This window comes from Globicephala melas, chromosome 2 (genome assembly GCF_963455315.2).
Source record: "Globicephala melas chromosome 2, mGloMel1.2, whole genome shotgun sequence".
Lineage (NCBI taxonomy): Eukaryota > Metazoa > Chordata > Mammalia > Artiodactyla > Delphinidae > Globicephala > Globicephala melas.
Window position 1 is genome coordinate 85,537,018 of NC_083315.2, and position 13,697 is coordinate 85,550,714.

The 13,697-nt window shown below is 40.8% G+C and overlaps 2 protein-coding genes across 3 annotated transcripts in view; one reads left to right on the forward strand and one right to left on the reverse strand.

Moving 5' to 3' along the window:
* The window catches only part of SHC4 (SHC adaptor protein 4), a 126,595-nt gene that overhangs the window by 66,206 nt on the left and 46,692 nt on the right, over positions 1-13,697 (forward strand). For both annotated transcript variants that reach the window (XM_060294281.1, XM_030842672.3), the window contains one exon: positions 10,134-10,187. In XM_060294281.1, the coding sequence (XP_060150264.1) occupies positions 10,134-10,187 (54 nt within the window). The remainder of the gene's footprint in view (positions 1-10,133; positions 10,188-13,697) is intronic.
* Positions 4,973-6,716, reverse strand: EID1 (EP300 interacting inhibitor of differentiation 1). The gene is made up of 2 exons (XM_030842673.3): positions 5,739-6,716; positions 4,973-5,202 (listed from the first exon to the last, which is right to left on the reverse strand). The coding sequence occupies exon 1, from the start codon at positions 6,630-6,632 to the stop codon at positions 6,057-6,059; it is 576 nt and encodes a 191-aa protein (XP_030698533.2). The 5' UTR covers positions 6,633-6,716; the 3' UTR covers positions 4,973-5,202; positions 5,739-6,056.

The window sequence follows — 13,697 nt, forward strand, 5'->3', positions numbered from 1 at the left end:
ATAAAACAGTAAGAGGCTTTGAGGTCACATGTAGGTTGAAAGCCTGGCTTTGCCACTAACAAGCAAGTTACCCTACCACTCAATTTTCATCATCAGTGAAATGAGGATTATAGTCTTAAACTTAGAGTTTCTGAGAAGATGGTCTTAGCAACAGTATGTGTCTTATTGGGTTATTTAGAGGATTAAGTAAGATCATGTAAATCACTGGATGTAAATCACTCAGCACAGTGCCCATTGCATGGTGCATTTTTCCTTGAGGCCTTTTCATATACTCAGTACTTAGCAGGGAAAGCATATTGTAGTTTGTAAAATTATAAAATTGTCAGTAACATATAAGTACAGTTATAAACATTTTGATTTCCATTTTTTACCAAAAAATTCACTTGCAGTTTTTTTTTTAAATTTTTCTTGGAGTATAGTTGATTTACAATGTTGTGTTACTTTCTGCTGTATAGCAAAGTGAATCAGTTATGCATATACATATAGCCACTCTTTTTTAGATTCTATTCCCATATAGGTCATATACAGAATATTGAGAAGAGTGCTATATAATTTATTTATTTATTTATTTATTTATGCATTCATTTATTTTTGGCTGCGTTGGGTCTTCGTTGCTGCACGCAGGCTTTCTCTAGTTGCGGCGAGCGGGACTACTCTTCCTTGCGGTGTGTGGGCTTCTCATTGTGGTGGCTTCTCTTGTTGCGGAGCACAGGCTCTAGCAACATGGGTTCAAAGTTCTGGCTCACGGGCTTAGTTGCTCCACGGCATGTGGGATCTTCCCTGACCAGGGCTCGAACCCGTGTCCCCTGCATTGGCAGGTGGATTCTTAACCACTGTGCCACCAGGGAAGCCCCCCTGTTTTGTATAGTAGGTCCTTATTAGTTATCTATTTTATATATAGTAGTGTGTATATGTCAATCCCAATCTCCCAGTTTATCCCTCCCCAACCCGGCTTCCCCCGACCCCTGGTAACCATGTTTGTTTTCTACATCTGTGACTCTGTTTCACTTGTGGTTTTGAGGTTTGCTTTATTTTCTAAATTCAAAAGCAGAATAAAATACATTGCTTACACAGTAGTATAAAGCACCATAGAGGAAAATGTTTAATATGAAACAATTTTAAATAGATTCCTGTCTGGTTGAATCAAGATTGGTTATCCAAGAGAGGTGATACCATTGATATCTGACAGCAGAACATATGGGGCTGTACTTGGAAGATGCAGCCAATCTGGGTGGAAGGTGAAACATTAATTGTCCTTCGGATGCTTTGCCCTCAAGACATTTGTGGATGTAAAATTTATTTTTAGTTTTCACCCATGTGGATGGTACCAGGGATGCTCAACTCTTTTAGTTATAGGATTTCATTGAGTATAGGAACCCTTGAATTATCTGAGTTTTGTAGGGGAGGAAGAGTAGGCAAAGCGAGAGCCATCACGATGACAGCTGTGTAGAACTGAATGAGCATTTTTAAAAATGGCTCTTTCCATGGGTGACTGAAGTGAATTGGGAATTTAGGAAGAAGAGGGTTGTGGTGTGTATGGTGGAGGGCACGTTATTCTCAAAATCTCTTTCCCCTCTGCTACCCTTTTCCAGGCCACTGCAGTTAGAGCTGGTACTGCCACACGTCCATAGTCTTTCAGGTGAATAAAAGGAGGGACAGTGGGCATGGGTGGCTTCCACGACCAATAGTTACAGCAAAGAGCTGCTTTGGGGAGTGGCTCACATCTTTTCTGCACTGGTGGCATCGAATGGGCTGTGCTCAGCCCACCGCTGGAGTGGGGACCAAAGTTAGGATCTCATTGATATTAGACCCAGGGGCTGATTTTTAAAAATAACTTTGAACTATTCTGCAGACCTGGGGAGAATGGCCACGGGGATGAGGTTTGGGGTGTAAAAAAGATGTGCCGCTCTAGATGCTTAAACTCAAGAAGCTTTATACGTTCCTTCAAAAGGACAGCTAAAATGTCCAAGGGATAAAGGCAGCAGAGAAGTGACCGTGTGGACATAGCATGAGAAAATGCTTTATCAATTAAATTTTCCTTAAAGAAAACTAGGCTCTGAAGTTCTAAGATAAATACAAATATCCTCCCCTCACCCTTAACTTCAAAGATATACTTTGGACTGAAAACATAAACAGCTTCAAGTTTATAGATACATTCATAGATGACAGAGCATTTATGGGTCAGATGGTTCACATTTATCTTGTCATTGAGAACATCAAGAATGTAACCATTCACTCCCAGAAAATGTCTCACAGAACCTCAGAGGCAGAAAATAAGATATTAAACACGCAAACGTGCAATGCTTGCAATTTTTAAAACTTACCATATTTGGGGATGGGAAAATATATTTTGCAAAAGCAAGTTATAGGGGTTTTTATATAGTCCTTGTTTTAAAAATTCAAGCAACAGGGCGCAGTGGTTGAGAGTCCGCCTGCCGATGCAGGGGACACGGGTTCGTGCCCCCGTCCAGGAAGATCCGGCCCGTGAGCCATGGCCGCTGAACCTGCGCATCCGGAGCCTGTGCTCCGCAACGGGAGAGGCCACAACAGTGAGAGGCCCGCGTACCGAAAAAAAAAAAAAAAAAAAAAATTCAAGCAACAGACTTCCTTGACATACTTTAATAAGGCGTTAAGCAAAAATGTCAGTCTGAGTAGCTCCTACTCCCACTATTTCTCTACTCGTTTCTACACTCCTATCATCGACTCTAACAGCTAGTGAAATTGAGACGGGTACTAAAGAGATAAGGTAAAACGGGCAGAAAATGGAGACATCCTTTAGTCTCCAAGAGGAGAGGCAATTCAAACACCTACAGAGGCCAGGCAGGTAATGCAAACTGTCCAGGTTCATGAACACACAGTGGTGCGAGCACAGTGATAAATGACGAGTGCTACTTGGTCTCCATGTTGGGGAGACAACACTGGGGAACATTGCAAACAGAATACATTCCCTGTGTAAAGGCCAATCAGATGCTTCCGATGGGACTATAGGTCAAGGGCTGCCAGGTCTTCCACTTTTGGGGAAAAAAAAAGAAGATGGAAATCTGGGAGTTTTGCTGCTCTCTCTGGATTATGAGATGTTGGTCTTTAATTAAGAAATTAAAATTATAAGCATGAGCCAAACAAAATAGAGGCGTTCTTGAGATGAGCCAATGTGGGACATCTAAGCAAACATTTAAAGTAACTATGGATAGACCTAGAAAGCTCTGCGCAAATCACACTACACACTCATAAGTTTAAGTTAACTCTCCCCATTCCACATCCCCATCCTCTCCCGCCATCAGAGAATCAGGATTACAACATCCCCAGAACTCCTTTCTTTAGTTTATCTGTTTATATAGATGTGTGTATATCAATCCTCACCATGTATAAGGTTCATCCAATTATCCTTATTTTCAGTTCAGGATCCTGAGGCACAGAGATTAATCTACTCAGTTACAGAGCTATAGGCAGTGCAGCCCAGATTTGAATCAGGTAGGCTGGTTCCAGTCTGTGATTTAACTGTAACATTTTAAAATGTTACCATTTCCTACCTTTAGTAAATATTAACAAGTATTAATTTCAGTGGTCTCTCAGGTTATTGCCTAGTTTGTTTTTTTTTGCGGTACGCGGGCCTCTCACTGTTGTGGCCTCTCCCATTGCGGAGCACAGGCTCTGTACGCGCAGGCTCAGCGGCCATGGCTCACGGGCCCAGCCGCTCCGCGGCATGTGGGATCTTCCCAGACCGGAGCACGAACCCGTGTCCCCTGCATCGGCAGGTGGACTCTCAACCACTGCACCACCAGGGAAGCCCCCTGCCTACTTTTAAGACCAACAAACCAACCATCAGAGGAGTGAGAGAGTCCAGGTCTTTCTCCCCAAAATGAGCCTTCAAACCCAACAGGGAGTGGTTTTCTTTCCCCCTCCTCTTGCTCCCTACTTGCTCCCTAAGAGAAAGAGAATTACACTTCCTGGTTTATAGATCTGTTTTTTTCTGAACCTATTTCCCATCATCTTTATCTGGAGGTAAGTGCAACTAGTCAGTTCATGTATACTGGCACCCTTTTAATTCTTTGTCCAGAGTCCTGTTAATTCACATCACACAAGCAGTTATGTATCCAGACTCATAACTGCATCTACAAGCTGTTTGAAAATGCAATGAAAGAAGTGAGCCGTGTGAGAGGAAGCAGGATTAAGATGTTTTAAGTGCCAACACTTAATCTTCTATCTAGTGTTTGCCCATCTATCACTCCTCTCCCCGCCAAGCTCATGTCTGAATTATAATCATCCTTACTTGTCAGTCCTATTTTTTTTTTTTTTTTTTTTTGCGGTACACGGGCCTCTCACTGTTGTGGCCTTTCCCATTGCGGAGTACAGGCTCCAGACGTGCAGGCTCAGCGGCCATGGCTCACGGGCCCAGCCGCTCCACAGCATGTGGGATCTTCCCGGACCGGGGCACGAACCCGTGTCCCCTGCATCGGCAGGCGGACTCTCAACCACTGCGCCACCAGGGAAGCCTGTCAGTCCTATATTTTACAGAAAAGAACCCCCCCCCTCGCTAAAAGACAGGATGACTGTTAACATAAATAAGGCTCCAAGTTGTCCTGCTGTATTGGATGTGTCCTTTACTGCCATAATGGAGCAAAAACATCTGGTACCTTTTTGCTGATCCTAAGACCTGCTGGTATATTCAGTTTTACTGGGCACAGCCTCCTGACTAATTATTATTCACAGAGAACATCAACATCTTAAGAACCACAGTAACATCCTTATTGATTTGGCAGTTTTTCCCAGGTTGGCAAATTCTCTTATAGGAATTTACTAAGTTTAATTTCCACCAATTAATTTGTAATCCGGTATTTGAAGCTGGAGCACGTTCCCTTATAGTCATTAAGTTTAAATCATAAGGTGATTGCAATCATACAATAAACCAATATAACACAATAAAAAGTAGTATTAGAGAAAGTATGTATGCAATACCATTAGCCAAACAAAATACACAGAACAAGAAATTTTTATTATCCCCAATGCTGGTGCATAACCACTAACAAGCTTAATTAGAGGAGGAGACAGAGGGAAACTTCAGATACCGAGGTGGATTTCTGGGCAGGTTTAAAACCTTTAAGGGTTGTTCATGAAGTCTTTTTTAGGTGTAGGGCTTTCCTTTTACTGGACAATTTTCACTTAACAGTTCTTACATTATGAAGTTCAACCAGAGTCTTTTGCCTGTAAAAAATGAAAAACAGAGAGCAAGTAAAACACAATATTTCTCTAGTATATACGGATGTTAGAAATAGTGTGTTTTCTTTGTACTTTCACATACACATTAATGTCTACATTTGAAACTTATTAAGGACATCTTAATTTTTGACTTTTAAAAATGTCCAAGACAATGAATTTTCTTGAATTAAAGGTTACAGTAGCTTTAAAAATGATCAAGATACATGTACAAACAAAATCTCAGATGCTCTTGGAAACACATTTTAAGATATAGCACACATGATACATATTTCTTTTGGGGTTTGATTATCCTTTCGGGATACTGAAGAATACTCGATTTATTTTACACTAAAAATTTAGCTTTTGATAACCACGGCTTGGATAGATCACAAAATGGAACCTGACAGTTTTCTCGATATGCTTTCAGTCCAAATAACTCAAAAAACATCTCATGTCCTAAGCTGGATAAATTAGTTACTTTTTCGCATATAATTAGTATCAGTGGGCTCTTGTACTGGCAGTCTGTCTTGGTCATGACTTACTCTTGCAAAGCCATCCCTTACAGGAACATATATTTTCCTCAATGCAAGGAAATTAATCTGGATCAATAACAAAGTCAAAGCCATAAATGTTTCAGGACATTCTTGAAAACAGGTTTCGACAGTATTTAGATCCTTTTTCTTTAACAATTTCCTTTTTCATAACTGTGCAGTCGCTACTTTATTCTACAAAAAAAAAAAATTTTTTTTTTTTGAAGACCAAGTTTTTCATTGGCACGGAACTATTTGGAATGAACCCAAGAGACAGTGGAATGCCAGGTCTCTCCTCAAGTAGTTTCCTCCTCTCTTCACAGCGTTTAACTACTCTCTATCAATAATCTCATCACAGCCGAGCTCTTCGGTCAGACGATTGACAACCATGAGTGAAAAAAGCTCTTCGATAAAAGCCAACTGATCAAACGGGGTCTTCTCATAATGCATCTGAAACCCGCCATCCAGAGCTGCTTCTCTTGCTCTGGAGGTTCTCAAAAACATCTTGTTGGCTTCTTCAAGGGCCGCTGATACTCTGTAGCCTGCACCACTCAGCTGCTCCTCTTCCGGATAGTCGTAGTCGTCCTCCCAGTCATCGAATTCCTCGCCCTCGTCCTCGCTCTCGAAATCAGGGCCCGCGACCTGGCCTGGCTGCTCCCCAAGGCCGGGCCGGCTACCGAGGCCTCGCTGCCCCAGCGGCTCCGCCATTGGCTGGGCGGCCTCCTCCTCCATCGGGCCTTCCTCCTCCAGCTGTGGCTGGGCCCCGGCGCGGTAGGGGTTCAGGGATGGCTCCCGGCTCCCGCCGCCTACCTCCATCTGCGGAAGGTCACTCTCGCCAGGCATCACATCCATCTGCAGGTCATTGCTTTCCTCATAGAGCTCGGACAGCTCGTTCATTTCAGACATTGTGCAAGCGGCTCAACCTCCCCGCAAGGCGTTTTCGGCAAGATCGGAGCTACGCGGCCGTGCGGTTGTGCGCTTGCGCAAGCACCGTGCGCTTGCGTGACCTTGTGCGTGTGCGCGACCCCCAGACACCGCCTACCTCTCGGAGCGCTGTTTGGGGGCCGGCAGCTGGCAGTTCCACCCCGGGAATGTTCCCGGGGCTCGCTGGTCGGCTTTCCGTGCGTTCGAACTTCAGACCTAGATGCTGTACGTGCAAGAGCATTGCTTGGCCACTGCCTTACCTAACCGTTCTGCTGCTTATGATGCGATAAGCTTGGAAATACATGGCTCTGTAAGACCCCGTACTCCTCCTCCCTCATCGCCCCCCTCCTTTCTCTCCCTCTTTCTGCGCCTATTCTATCCCCCATCCCCAGGCAGTCGCGTCTCTTCCACGGTTTTATCTGTCTTTTATCTGTGCGCTAATGACCGCTAAATCCGCAGTTCCAAACCACACGAAGTTCTCAACCGCAGATCAACATATTTAGAATTTATCCATTCATCTCTCCTGTTTTTCTCATTTTAAAAAAAGTTAAATTCACAAATAAGCATATTATCGGTGTTCTTTAAAAAAACAGAAAAGAAATACATAGTCCCATTGCATATCGCAGGAGATAAAGGTACACTGTTACCAGTTTGGTGTGTATTCTTTAAACCCTTTTTCTTTACGTTTACATGAATCTTTATGTCCTCGTGGAAAAAAAATCTTATTTTTTTACGCGTCTTACATAATTGTCTTCAACTGACAAAATAAGCAAACAAACAAAAAACCCTCATCAATGTCTTGAAGATTTACCTGTTAGTATACATAGACATATATTTTTTCATACTATTCTATTTGTATAGCTATACTGTAGTTGACCTAACTATGCACAAATAACTTTCTATATTTTGATATTATAAACTATGCGTAATTGAACATCCACATGTGCCAGTAGTTTTCTAGAATAAAAACCTAGAAGTGCAAAGGTGGAATTTTGGGGTATGCATACTTTGGTTTTTAGTGAATGTCAAATTGCTCTCAAAGTTGCTGTACAAATTTAAGCTCTAGCCAGCGGTGTCTGAGAATATCCACACCGTTACCAGACATGATTTTGTTGAACTTTAACAATTTTATCCATTTAATGCCGTCTTGTTTTATTTTTTATAGCCTTAATTTATTGGAGATTATCTTTCAATATGTTTATTGAACATTTCTATCAGTATTACCTCTGAAAATTAAATGGTCTTATTTTGGGTTTATTTCTTTTTCTTATTGATATAGGAATTTCTTATAAACTCTGTATATGAATACTTTGTTTCACATGTTACAAATATATTCTCCCTCTTGTTTCTTGTTTTGGGGGTCTTATACAAAAGTTTAAAAATGGGTTTTCATGCAATCAAATCTAAGGGTTTCTTTCCTGTCTTTTTCTTTCTATTAAGATGGATTTACCTACCTCAGAAATCATAAGCATAATCTTTTATCTGTCTTCTAATGTTTGTATAGATCTTTTATGGATCAAACATTTATTTATAAATAGCATGAGGACAGGATTTATTTATATATTTTTTCATATATGTAGCTAATTCAGGTACCTCCGCTAATTTAATCACTTGTCCTTTTGTCTGCTATTCGGTGCCACATCTATCATAGACTAAACGACCACAAAAGTGTCAGTCTGTTTTTAGACTTTGTAGTCTAATGAATTTCTATAGTTTTATAATATGTCTTAATAATAAGGAAAATCTTGTCTCTTTGTCCTTTAAAAAAATTGCCTTAGCTCTTCTTGCACATTTATTCTTCCAATGTGAATTTTAGAAGTAGTTTGAAAAGTTCCCTGAATGGCATTGGTGGAATTTTTATTGGAATTGCATGGAATTTATAGATTAAGTTGGGGGAGAATTGACATCTTTATGGTATTGTCTTCTCATCCATAAAGGTGATATATGTCTTTCTACTTGTTCAGGTCTTATTTGTACCCTTCAATGAAGTTTTCCAAAAAGTCTTATGTGATTCTTATTAGTTTTATACTTAGGTTCTCTTGTAAAATGTACCTTCCCCCTCTCCCTCATGCAGTGTCAAAGTGGCTATTGCTGATACATGGGAATGACATTGAAATCTGTGTATTGATTTTGGTTTTAGTAATCATTTTAAACTGAAACATAAATATAGAAAACATAAATATAGAGTAGTGCACAAATCATAAGTGTATAGCTTGATTATCACAAAATGAACATGTTTGTATAACCACTACCCAGATCAAGGAACACCATTTGCAAGATTCTAGAAAACCACTTGCTTTCTCTTCCTTTGCACCAAAAGTCACCACTATGCTGACCGCAAACAGAATAAAATACTTTTGCCTGCTTTTGAACTTGATATAAATTCAACTGTGCAGTATACAATCTTTGTGACAGGCTTCTTTTTGCCCAAGAAATATATTGTTGCTATGTAGTAGCCCCTTGTTTGAATACCACAATGATCATTATTGGGATTGTTTCCAATTTGGGGCTGTTGTGAACAGGGCAGTGATTATCCTTATTGAGAAGATCTTTTGGTGTACGTATTTACACAGTTCTTTTGGATATACATCTAAGAGTAGGATTTCTTGGTCATCATATGTAAGCAGCTTCAGTAGATTCTGTTAAGCAAATCTGAAGACAGGATTAGCCAACTGGTGCCTCATTGTTTTAATGAACCCTTGAAACAGTATGACAAATACATCTCTGCAAGTTGGTCATTACACTGTGGTTTCCAAATAAGCAAGCCTAGAATCTCAAGTAAAAGAGACAATCTTCTTGGCTAACTAACGCAGTTCACTTGAATAGTCTTACTTCATATCGAAAGTCTTAATATTAGTGCCTTAGTAAGAATACTTTTGGTTGGCAGATGACTGAAACTCAATTCAAACTAACTTATATAAAATTAAATAAATAAAATAGAAAAAATACATAAAAACATAAAGGGATGGGGGGAATGTATTGGTTGAACTGATGAAACACACATTATCCCCTGACTTTTGACTGTTTTTAACTCTCAGCTCTGACTTTTCTCCAGAGGGAAAGCTTCATTTTCCAGCAGGCTTTTCCCACATGGCAGCAAAAGATGGCTCCTAGAAGCTTTGGGCTTATACTAAGGTCTTAAATGGCAGGGAGAGATGCATTCTATTATTCATCTCAGTTCCTCCCCAAAGATGTTGATTGACTTTGCTGTATCCAGCGGGATGGTGTTTTGTGATTGGCTAGGCCTGGATCATGTATCCAGATGCAAGGAGAGGGGTAGTGAGATGGGCGTCTCAAACCCACCTGAACCTCATGGTGTAAGTGAGATTATTATAGAAAGTGGGTGGAGTGGTTTCCCAAGGCATGCCGAGCAGGTAAAAGCAAAACAAGCCAATGTATGTACGTTACTGTTAGATGGTATGTAGTAACTAGGTATAATTAGTTTCTAGCATTATACATGTTTAATTTGTTTATGTTTTCCAGATTATTGCAAATCATCATATGCAGTCTATTTCATTTGCTTCTGGAGGGGATCCGGTAAGTATGAATTCATAAAAGTTCTTTTGTGCCGCGGAGCGGCTGGGCCCGTGGGCCGTTGGCCGCTGGGCCTGCGCGTCCAGAGCCTGTGCTCTGCGGCGGGAGGGGCCTCAGCTGTGGGAAGCCCGCGTACCGAAAAAAAAAAAAAATTCTTTTTATAAGAGTTAAAAGAACTTCCATGTAAAGCATATTAGCCACTACCTGTCGTTTCCAAATATCTCATTACAGTTTGTGAATAGCCACCTGTAGCTGGTAATCAAAAATTTGGTTTTGACAGAGTATTTCCTGTCACTGATTTTTTTTTTAAGTATTTGGATTAGTAGATGAATTTATAATACTCCATTGTGTTATTATCTGAGAAGCTTCTTGTAGATAATATCCAGTTCATAAAAAACAAGCATGTCATATGTGTTTTGCCGGTCCTCCCTCAGAATTTTTTGCAACGCAGAGTTCCAGGCAGATCCTACTCATCAGCTGGATTTGGTATACGAGGGGAAGCCTATTTGCCATTCTGGCCGTCAACCAGGGCAACTAAATCTAATCCGAAACGAGCAACTAGGTTTGCAGAAACTCATGGAGGGAACGCTGAGCTGGGGAGAGAAAACTTGCAGTTCCTCCCTACCAAGAGGCCATGTGATGCTCATTTCCCATGAATTGTGCGGGACTGAGTCAGTGCTGTCCCTCCAAGCCTTCTTTGCAGAGTGGAGGGTCATTCCCTAACCTCCAACTGCATCCGCTGTGGACCAGAGCAAAAGGGGAGGGTCATTGAAGCTAGGAAGCCTGTGACTGACCAAGAAACAAATCTGTTTAAACTGAGGGAGGAGGAGGAGGGTTTTGCTCCTCTGTGACATTGTGACATTTTTCTTGTACCTTGAAATATAGAGTTGACCCTTGAACAATGCAGGGATTAGAGGCCCCAATCTTCCACCAAGTCAAAAATCTTCATATGACTTACTGTGGGCCCTCCATATCCCCAGGTCCTCTATATCCGCCCTCCATCCGGCCTTGTAATCTGGCTTCAACAGCGACTCCAAGGACGTGTTTGGTAGCAGAGAGGGTTGACTGCCAGTCCGAAAAGGCCCACATTGTCTGTTACTTCTCTTCCTAACCCATTATAACTCAGCCATCCATGAAGGAACTCGAATACTTTCCTTAAGCAATTTAAAGTAATGAGTTCTATAAGAGTAGTGTGAAAAATAATTGTTGCTGTTTGCCCTAAATTTTCCTTTTCAAGTTTCAATGGTTGCTGTCATTTTAGAATTGGTATGAAAATCTTTATTTTACCCTAGGCATGCCCTGCATGGTGTCTACCATAGTTCTCCAGAATCCTGATTCTTTTTAGACTGTCTTTTTGTGCCTTCAGTTCTTTATTTCTTTTGACCAACCAAAGCACTGCCCCTACAAAGAAAAACAGGAAAGAATTGTAGCCACTGTGGGAGAGTTTGTACCTACTGAATTGAGTGGCACCCTTGTGCTCTCTGCAGCTGGAGAGAAATCCTGCTGGTTTTAAATAGAAAACTGGAGTGACCAGAAGCCTTGGCATTAGAGGTCCCCCGAGTGAAGTTCTACCCTCAGGTCAGGGAGGCAGAATGGTGGAGTGCCAGGCTCTGGAGTCAAGTAAGACTTGACTTATTTAGACTCTAAGCTTCAGGGTCCTCATCTGTAAAATGGGAAATGATCACCCTTGCCTCAAGTGCTGTGAGAATTAAGTGGAATGGTGCATGTAAACTGCTAGTGCAGTGCCTGGCACGGAGTGATAACTGTCACCACTGTTGCTAACACATGTCTGTATTTTCTTAGGACACTCACTGAGATAATTTACAGCTTCACATCAGATAACGGTCCAAGGGGTAGGCAACCAGAGGTCTCCGTGGCCCAATGTAGTACCCATTCTTTCTACCATTGTCCCTCCAAAGTTTCAAAAATACTGGGTGTTCCTCTCACCTCTCCACGCTGCTCACCCTCACTTTTACTCTCGTCTCATAAACAGTTTACTTGTCTTCCTTCTTTCAGCCCTGAAGGCAGTTCTTGGTAATGCTTCTGTGTCTGTATATGCTTTTTTCATCTCAAGAATGCATTATGAGTATGTCAAAATTAAATATATTTCTTAGATTTCCCCCCCACTATTTGTGCTTTACTTTTAACATCCTTTAAATTCTCCTAGATATTTACAGTTATAGAATTTTAGGACTGTGAGAATGTTGGAGACTCTTTTGAAGATGAGGAAACTGAGGTCTGGAGAGGCCCCATGACCTCTTTCCCATCAACTAATATAGCAGACAACATTGCTAGCATCATGCCACCTCTTCAACTTTAAAATGAGCAGCCAAGCCCCTGGCAATTGTGGCTTTGCTTCTAAATTATATAATGTAAAGCTCATAGATATGACCTTATTTATTTATAAGATATTTCAAATCTTTTGTCTTTTTGCATAAGAGAGATTTACTTAGGTGTGTGTTATTTTTTAAAATAACTGAAGGCAAGTTATGCTGGCCCTGAGATCCGTTTCCTGTATGATTCATTGTGGGTTATTAAGTGATTGTCCTTGAGGGTATTACAAACATGGACTTTTATTTCCTGCCAGTTGACTGCATCTTTCCTCTAGAGAGTCATACTTCCAATCTGCAAATGGCACTGTGTGTTTTTTTTTCCCTGAGAACTGAGATAACAAAAAGCATCTTTAATTATTAAAATCTCATTCATCAGCATACTGTTTTCAATAAAAGTCAGAATTACCAAGTAGCTTTTTGTTTATTTGTTCTTCCAAAGCCAGCAACATCTCTTTTTTTAACATAAGTTTAAATGGTGCTATTATCTTTCTTTTAAAGTTTTTTATACAATTTTTAAAGGTAAAGTCCATTTACACTTACTACAAAATATTGGCTCTATTCCGCCTGTATTCCCCCTGTATCTGACCCCTGTATTGCCCACCTGCCCCTCCTCCACTAGTAAGCACTAGTTTGCAACACATCTCTTTTTGAACTCCTTAGGTTTTTCATGGGTTCTCTTTCTCAAAAATGATCTCTCCTTTCTATATATTGATCAAATAAGTGCCTTGTATTTTTGCCCTCTTATTCCCTAAGTTGCACTGCACACAGGCAAGCTAACAACCATAAAACCCATGTCTCTTTAATCAACTTATTTTCTGATGTATGTGGTATCTGTTTGGACAGCAGGGAAATCATGGTGCCACATCCTAGTCTGTGACACCTTTGTGACTGCGTAACCCCTGGTATTTCAACTTTCAACACAGGAGAGTTATAGTTCCTAACCATTTTTTTGTGAATGTTTGTCCTAACATATTTCCTACTGCATTCTCTTTTGTTCTTAGTGGCATGGTCTGCCTCTAAATTTTTAATCTTCAAATTCTCTCCCCAAGGGACAGAGAATGTGGACTCCACACACAGTTGCTAAATATATAGTGTATATTTGTTTATGTTCCCTCCTAGGATGGCTTTCCTTTGCTCTTTAAACAGAAACCTTAGTATCGGTCCTTGCCTGAGTATCATA